At 33.2% G+C, this 9,406-nt stretch overlaps 1 protein-coding gene across 2 annotated transcripts in view; it reads left to right on the forward strand.

Moving 5' to 3' along the window:
* Positions 1–5,938, forward strand: part of pip (heparan sulfate 2-O-sulfotransferase pipe) — a 27,576-nt gene extending 21,638 nt beyond the window's left edge. For both annotated transcript variants that reach the window (XM_018514074.1, XM_018514075.1), the window contains exons 3-8: positions 2,328–2,401; positions 3,854–4,060; positions 4,599–4,678; positions 4,758–5,039; positions 5,220–5,374; positions 5,670–5,938. In XM_018514074.1, the coding sequence (XP_018369576.1) occupies positions 2,328–2,401; positions 3,854–4,060; positions 4,599–4,678; positions 4,758–5,039; positions 5,220–5,374; positions 5,670–5,845 (974 nt within the window). In that variant the 3' untranslated portion in view covers positions 5,846–5,938. The remainder of the gene's footprint in view (positions 1–2,327; positions 2,402–3,853; positions 4,061–4,598; positions 4,679–4,757; positions 5,040–5,219; positions 5,375–5,669) is intronic.
* The last annotated feature ends 3,468 nt before the right edge of the window (positions 5,939–9,406 follow it).

A 9,406-nucleotide genomic window follows, 5' to 3' on the forward strand; every position in this document is an offset into this window, starting at 1 on the left:
CCGATACCATCAATGATCGCCTCTGTCGGCTTTCCTTGCGTTGCGTGAGGTCACAAGAAGTTAGCCGTGCTTGTGGCTGCTATTGTCAGTCTGATCACGAACTGACCACCTCTGCACTCGTGATCGCGAGAGAAGCTGCTTGCGCGCTTATCTCTTGCATGATCCCGACTGAATCCCTGCTGCTACGTTTTCCGCACGAATGTCTCGGGCGCTCTGTTGAATTTAATTTTCGATCAATGATGTGTTAATATATAAATTGCTCCTGAACCTTCAGCAAAAACATTGTGACATCTAAGCTCTATGAAACTTTCCGATGACATGCATAATTATTAATTAATTAATAAGAAATATGACGTTGAAAATTTATTTTGAAAGTATTTTGAGCGCTTGACATTTTTTATCGCATCTTTTTCTGCACTTAAATCTTAAATGATAAAATAATAATAAGTCTCCAGAAGAGAAAATGCATACGAGTTGATTTAAAAAATTGGTTCTTGCAGTTTAAGCATATCACGCGAGTTAATTCGCATTCAATCGGGCGGAAAAATCTGATTAGTCACATCGATCAGAGACAAAGTACATATAGAACGATCGACTAGTTTTGCACGAAACAAGATCTCATTTCCAGCTGGCTGCGTAGCGGCAGAAACACAGAGAGAAAGAGAGACGTAAGGAAAAAAAGATCTAGAGAGAAGGAGACATGCATTGCCGGCAGCGCGCGCGCTGTACCTTTTTCCTCTCCCGTTCGTTCCGCGCGCATAAGAGACGCTCTCGAGCATCTCGACGGAGAGCGGTAACTTTCTAAAGATGACCAACGGTCGCCTACGGGGGACCTCGATTCCGGTCCCTCTGCAGATCGTTGCTCTTGGCCGAGTTCCACGGCGACCTCTTAATCACAGCGATCACCAATTTATCCATCGCGGGATTCTCATTCCCCGCGACTTGTGCACAATCGGGATACATCCGAGGATATTCCAGTGCGCTAACAAGGGACCGGAGTCATACTTTCTAGGCGTCTTAATGAATTCCATGGAGTTGCACTGATGATCGATCACGTCGTGCGATGGTAACATCGCTTCCTCGATCCAGCTCAAGACCATTCGTTCATGATTCGTTAATTGAATTATTACCAGGAAACGTGGCGTAAATTATACTTTTTGTATCTTGCATCACGTAGATATTGACAATACTCTGCGCATGCTGAGGCTACGTAATTAGAACGGATGCTAATTACGGGTATCAAACTACCTGCGCATCAAACGGCTAAAAGTTTGAACTTAACTCTGTTAATGTCTGCGATATTTCGAACGAACAATCGTGTGGATTTACCAGCTAAATAACTTTATTCAACGAATGTTCCAGACGCGTGTAACGGATCGCGTGGACTTTGTTACGGTATTTCCGGCGCAGTTTTATGTGCCAAATTCCGACTGTATATATACGCGATGGGAAAAGTGCGATAAAGATCTGCACGCGCATCAAAGAACAATTCGTCGACAATCGTGGAATACATCATCATACAAATGCGAGTTTGCAGAACCGTAAGCGAGAATAAGTCTGGGAATTTGTTCAAGATCCAACAATTATCACAATTATGTTGTGGTTGTACAAAAAATCAAATAATTAATTAATTTAATTGACAATATTTATCAAAACTGTAGTATTGCAAAACTTTAGTATTGCAATCAAAAATGCAAAAAGAATTGAAATGTAGAATAAATCGTACGTATTGCAATAATATGTACTTTTATATAGTTTAATGCATTAAATAAATTAGAATGACACATTTTTCACTTGTTTCTCTCGGAATATTTCAACGTGTTTCGATTTTTTGTGCTGATATCATAAAGAAAAATTGACATTAATCGGAAAATTTTCGCAAAGCTTAAGAATTTCTATGAAACTTTATATAAAGTCTCTAAAGTGAAGCTACATATTTGAGGAGATCTCGTCGTTATGTACGCAATTTTCCACATGACCGTGAAAGCAGAAGCAGGAATCTCGGCATTTGCTGACTTGCGCGATAGGGTCGTCCATCAAACGTTAAACGAACTTTATCTTCTTCCGGCGGTGATTTTTCCGAATGACATGACACAAATTCATCGTGGTTTTCTCTACAATAGCGGAGAAAAAATTTCAATCACATTTTGTATAAACGGGAGAAAAAATCAAAAAGTCGAGACTATTGTTTTTAATCAACAAAAATGATCTATAGTACTTATTTTAATGTATTCATTATTGTTATTTTATATAGTCATTATGTTATTTTTATTAATTTAATTATTAGAATAATTTAACCGTTATTGAAAATCTTTATCTGTTTTCAGACGGTATCCAAACGGATTCTGATTCAAACAGTATCGTCCATTATCCAAATGTACAACGTATTCTCGTGGAAAAGGTAAAATTAGCACATTTATTATTTCCTATAGCGAACAATTATTTGATAATTGTTAGTGTTTGGTAATAATGAATTATCTACATAAGAGATTATCTTAGGATATAGATAAAATTATTAATAAGTAACCATCTGCTTCAATAAATAATAGTTTTATTTTAAATAGGAAATCGAATATAAAGCATATTATATTTTCATTGCTATCTCGCTTGTTTTCTTGATGTTATCTTTCTTATCAAATTATTAAAATTGAGACCGATATTGTACAACTATTTACCATGTATCACTAGACGACCTTCTTAAAGATCTATCCGTTATATATATGCATTTCTTAAACCAGTAAATTATTCGAGACTTTGACCTATTTTGCATTGTACCAGAATAAAATCGAGTTATATAAGAAAAATAAAACAAAGAGATCAAAATAATGTACGAATCGTGTTATAAAAGAATCTTCAATGATTTTTTATTGTGTTTTACTTATTTATTCGAAAACACCAAAGCATAAAAGATCAATAAATACTGATAATAGTATTCTAAATTTATTCGCCTACTTTAGTCGATCTCTCCAATGCGACACAAAAAACCAACTACAGCTATCAATACGACAGAGAATTTTTAATAATAAGAGAAAAAAAAAGTAGAAAACGTAAAGTCACACCTTCTTTCATCTATGATGCGAAAATAATACCTACACACGTCCCAGTTTTGCTCATACACATATGTATAGATGTAGGCGCTAATTTTTGCGACAACATACGACATCCGATATAAGGTGCGGAATAAATTAACATGCGGTGCACGACGCGTAGATCGCGGAAAGAAAAAAGAAACCCCCGATCGATGGTACTGTTAGTGATAAAAATATACACGGAAGATGCAATGCGAAAGAGAGAACGGGCCGCTTATTACCGCGCCGCTGGGTATCGCAATTCGCAACGCGGGGCAGCTGTCTAGCTCGTACTTGCACTTGCGCTTGCAGCAGTCTTACCTTCGTTCGCCTTATGCCGAGGAATGACTTGCTAATAACACGAATCGTTATCTAACGAGAGGGAATCGGACGTTCCGCGTGGAACAATATATTCTCTCTTTCGCAAAGAACGGGCAGTCCGCCGATAATGACAGATGAGCGCCGAAAATGAACGGGTAAACTCGTTCGTAAATTGCACTTTGCGTCCGCAACGTTCTCTGCATCCTGATTCCTCTGACATTGCGTTACTCACAGATATTCCACGCATACTTGATTATTCCCTGACATTCTTAACTCCATTATTCTAGAGATTCTAGAGAGAAATGTAGAAAATATAAATAATTTACATATGTATATATCATTCTAATTGGCTGCAAATAAGTATAAAGAAAATTAAATTGATTTAAATTGATCGATTCAGATCGATATACAGATTAACATATAATAATTAATGTGGCTTAATTAACCGTTACAATACTTTTTAGTACGAGGATGAAGAAGCGCTCGATATCGACACCCTCAACAATACGAAAAGAGCTGACCGGCAGGTTCTGTTCTTTAATCGTGTGCCGAAAGTTGGTTCACAGACCTTTATGGAGCTATTGAGGAGGCTGTCAATAAGGAATGCATTTTCGTTCAACAGGGACCGCGTGCAGCGAGTTGAGACCATACGTCTCGCGCCGATCGAACAGGTACGACGACCTCCAACAAGAAAACCCAATCAATTACCATCAATTGCGTCATGTCAGCCGCTCGCATAGTAATTACCAGTTTAATTTACAATCCTGTCACCGCTGAGCCCTACAAGGTGATACAAAAATATGATGATATCACCGATTCAATGACTTAAACGCTAAAACGGTTTTATCACTTCCTTTTTTTTTTTGCCCGGAGTTCTCTCATCTTGATAAAATTATAAGGTTAAGAGGAAAAAAGAACGGTAAGAGATATCACTGGATAAAGTATAAAAGAAGGGATAGAAAATGTATAAACAATAGGTATTAGGATAAAGAAAGACTATAAGAATCCATGCAATTTAAGGAGACGTTTGAAGTCAACATTTGACTCTCTTTAAAAAATCTTATTTCCTACTACGGGCTTTATTACAGGCTTACAATAACGAAAATAATATTGACAGATTAATCACTTTTTGCAATATCCTTCTCAAAGTACTATAGCCTGTAGTGCAGATTGTATATAATTTTCATTTAACTTTCTTTATGCTTTCAGTTACATCTCGCCAGGATGGTCAGCAGTTATTCGGAACCGTCTGTTTACGTGAAGCACGTCTGCTTTACTAACTTCACAGAGTGAGTACCACGAGATTATCCTTGGCAATTTAAATGATTGCTACTGCCATTTTCTACTTTCTTGCATCTTCTTCGTCAGATTCCATCTACCAGAGCCGATTTATATCAACATAGTACGCGATCCTGTGGAAAGGGTTATATCTTGGTATTATTACGTAAGAGCACCATGGTACTATGTGGAGAGGAAGCAGATCTTCCCGGATTTACCGTTGCCCGATCCTAATTGGCTCAAAAAGGACTTCGAGTCGTGCGTATTGAAGGGTGATCGAGAGTGCAGATATTTGCAGGGTGAGATCCACGAGGGCATCGGCGATCATCGTAGACAAACTCTCTTCTTTTGCGGACACAGTGAAAAGTGCACGTAAGAATGTTTGTTTGCAAAATATTAAAAAAATTACTTTTTTTTTGTATAAATACATTAAATCCATCATATAAAAGTTTACAATAAATTTTTAATAACATGATGATAATGTACGATATATATTTTTATAATTATTATGAAATGCACAAGCGACATGCTAACATACTTTTCTTCTGAAAGTCCTTTTAATACCGTTGGTGCTTTGGAACGAGCCAAGTTGGCGGTGGAAAAGCACTACGCGGTAGTTGGCGTTTTGGAGGATATAAATACAACTCTTACCGTACTAGAAAACTACATACCACGATTTTTCCAGGGAGCTACCGATGTTTACTATGGTAAGTCACTGATGAATTGCTCAACAAATCTTAAAATCTTTAACTTGATCAAACATCAATTCGTCAACATATCATACTTTTATATTTGCGTACTATCTTTTTATAAACATGATTAGTCAAATATACTGCAACGGTAAAAAAAGAGAATAATTCAAATCTTTTAAAAATTATTTAAAATATATATATTGTAATTAATACGCAAAAATATTCTCAAATATTACGTTACAACCATAAATTATTAAAATTATATTATTCTTACGTTATCTGAATAATTATGTCTTTCAATTTTTTTTAGATCAAGTAAATTCCTTTACGAGGATCAATCGAAATTTCTTTAAACCGCCAGTCAGCGAGGAAGTGAAGAACTTGGTGCGCAGCAACTTTACTCGCGAGGTCGAATTCTACCAATTCTGCAAGCAACGACTTTATAGACAATATAGAGCTCTCAAATTGCGATCGAATGTTCCGTAGGCCGCAATCGTAATGTGATCTCTAAAAAGGACATCTTTTCTATCTGTTATCATGCGAAGGCAATTATTAAATTACGTAAAAGACATTGTACGTACGAAGAACAATAGAAAAACTTTAATGCAATTGCATTTATTAATGTTAATGATGCGATAAAGATCTACAAAAAATTATAAGTGATTTTGATTAATAATAATGATTTATAAAAATCTCCTAATTAAAATTAAATAATGCAAAAAATTCATTTTTTACAAGAATATGAGAGTTAAATAATAATTTTTGGACTAATATATCAGATCAATATGTGCTCTATTTGTTCAGTCATTACAATATTATTGAGATTGAAATTTTAATAATGGCATATTTGCCAAAATCAGGAACTCGTGATGTTTTATTGAGGATTCGATTATAATAACTATTTCACGAGCAAAAGACAAAAAAAATCTAAAATTTTGAACTATAATGATTCTATGATATAAAAAAAAAATTTTATGACGAAAAGAAAATAATTGATTCTTCGCGTGACTACTGTGATGATCTAGTTCCATGCTTTTAAGAAAATTTTGATAGATCTATTATAAAGAAACAAAATCTTATGATATTATCCAATTTTTTTAGTACATTGACGATCTCATGATATAAAAGACAAAGAAGATAATTTGGAAGTCATGAGATGAAGTCGCATTTAGACAAATCTTGATAGACTTATGAGTCTCTAATAACAGAATTTAATATAAATATAATTAAAATAATAATTAAAGAAAGAAAATATATAGTTTCCATGCGTTTAGCAAAATGTTTATAGAGTTTCAAGTTTCGGTAAAAAATGATCTACCGTATGAAACTTGTTATGACGTGAATGTATCACGCAACCCAGAAATAGAGATACCCTGAGTAAGTGCCGAATGATTATTTGCGATCAGACGTCATGTTGCTATCTTTTTAATAGGCGTCACCATACGAGTTACATGCAAGTTCTAGGCATTTTTTATCATTACAGGGATATTTCTCGTTAATGAATAGTATTTGCAATGATTTTTCTCGCCAGTGACTTATGAACGACGCAAAGACTGATAAACCATGATATTTTTTATCGCGGAGTGTTTGCAATTATACAGAAAAATGTACAGGGTAACGATTATTAGAATATATCGCTTTTGTAAGAGAAAAATATGTTTGTATCTCATTGACTTACGATTATTTGGAATAAAATGCTGCCATTTGAAAAGAAACGATCACCTTTACTCACCTTTTATTTAATTGTCTCATCGTTCAATTATTTGTCGACATGTCTTTTATCAATTTATTATGCTATTCAGTATTAAAATTCTGCATCCAATTACCGATTAATAATAATAAACAAAAATCTGATCTTTTTAATATTGGGGAATATTTAAATATTTAAGCAGATATTAATACATGTTATTTCAAATTCTCATGTTGAAAGTCTACACGTAGCATTTATCGTTTAAACGAAGAGTATGTGCCAAGTCACACCTCCATATCCGGCGACACAACTAGAAGTTTAAGTCTATAGCGTTACTTTTATTTTGAGAATCTAAAGCAAGATTCATAAATACACGCACCAAACAAACGTGACGTGTATGCGTTTATGTACTTTCTTAAATTAACGAATGAGCTAATATAAATTTTATTTAGCACTTACAAATTAGATACGTAATGTGAATTTAGTACTTAAAGTAACTTAGACGAATTATAAATAGGACTTAAAAATAGATTTTCCTGATCGTGAAACAGAAAAAACTATACGAATTCATTTTTTTATTTTTTATTTTAATAATATATAGAGAACAAATATTATTCATAAATATTATATGGATATACTATATATAATATGATATATCTATATAATATATATATATATATACGGATAAAATTTGTTCATATACATTTTGTATATTATACAAATATATCATATATAATATGTGTCTGTATATATAGTTGCTTTTTCATAACATTCAATCTTCATTCACGCATGTCCGATTTCTACTAAAACGTATTTATTAACATATTTATGTAAAATTCAGTAACAGAAAGATTTACCTTAAAATTGTACTTTGCTATACATCAAAGTGCATTCAAAATTTATAATAAACATAAAATCAAATAATTTGATCACAAAAATGTATAAGTAGGTGCAATATTAACACGCATTAGAGTAATCATTTCGATTGTTGTGTATCTCATCTTCTTTTCTTTTAATAATATAAATAATATCCGTGTTTTCGACGATACAAAAAATTCAGTGGTTCGACTTATCCTAGTATATATATCTACATAGAAAAATATATTACGATTTGGACTACACAATACTAATCAACATTGTCTTGGACATAGAAATACTTGCGAAGAGATATGATTTAATTAATAAAATAGTGATTTATGGCCAAATGTTCAGGCACATTTTCCATCGGTCCATTGATCCATACGTTTTTATCAACAACATGCACCAGGTGTGTGTTATAAAAATTAGATATTTGTAAGATTTTCTACATAAAATTAATACTAATTGTTGTTGCTCTAGAAATTTTTGGATACGGACGGATGATATTATATGGACGGTACCGATATACGCTCTCTCATGTCTCGTTCATATTTAAAAATATACAGAATTACACATATCAGGTTTGGAGCCGGGTTGCACATTTCGACCAACTTTGCCTACTGTCATTCCTATTTTGTTTTGTTTCATAGCAAGACCAATCACAGTAAAGTCCGTAAAGCCATAACGGAAACAGTAGCCAATCCAACATACCTGTTTCCGTACTACTTACGTCTTAGACAGGGAGCACAGACTCTTACATAACGCATAACACGTAATGCATAAGGAAACGTACCAATCAAAATCCTTCGTTTCCTTCCTTTCCATGAAATAAAGAACTCTGATAGGTTGAGAATTTTTTATGCTTTATGTGTTATACGTTATGCAAAAGTCTGTGCTTCACATTATACTGCTTTAATTTTTTTGTATGCCATGGGCCTAAATGCTATGAAACAAAAGGAGTAGCAATGACAGTAGGCAAAATCGGTCGAAATGTGCAATTCGGCTCCAAGTTTGACATATACAAAAATACAGTAAGAGTAATTCAATGCTATTTATATATGTATATATAATTTTCTTTCTCTTCAATTAATTTATTTCATTTACATTTCACTTCATTAGTTTAATTATTTAATTTTGTATATTATATTTATCATTAACAATATGCAATTTTCAAAATTACTTGAAGATATAAAATTAAATATTTCTAGAATTCCTCCAATTTTCAGAAAAAAATACGCTATCATGAATAAAGAAGAGATTCAGAAATTTGTAAATTTGGATATTCCGATATAATCAATATGTTTCTAACAATAAACCCTTTGGCATAAATTCAATTGAAATTCAGCTTCATAAAAAGTCATTATTATTTAACAATAAAATCTTAAATTTAATTCCCGTTGAGTCAATCTAAATTTTATTGAAAAGTCTTGAGATTTAATTAGCTAACAGTCTGTATTCTATAACATTGTATAATTATTGCTATTATAGCTATCGATGCC

The sequence above is a fragment of the Trachymyrmex cornetzi genome, unplaced genomic scaffold (assembly GCF_001594075.2).
Source record: "Trachymyrmex cornetzi isolate Tcor2-1 unplaced genomic scaffold, Tcor1.1 scaffold488, whole genome shotgun sequence".
Lineage (NCBI taxonomy): Eukaryota > Metazoa > Arthropoda > Insecta > Hymenoptera > Formicidae > Trachymyrmex > Trachymyrmex cornetzi.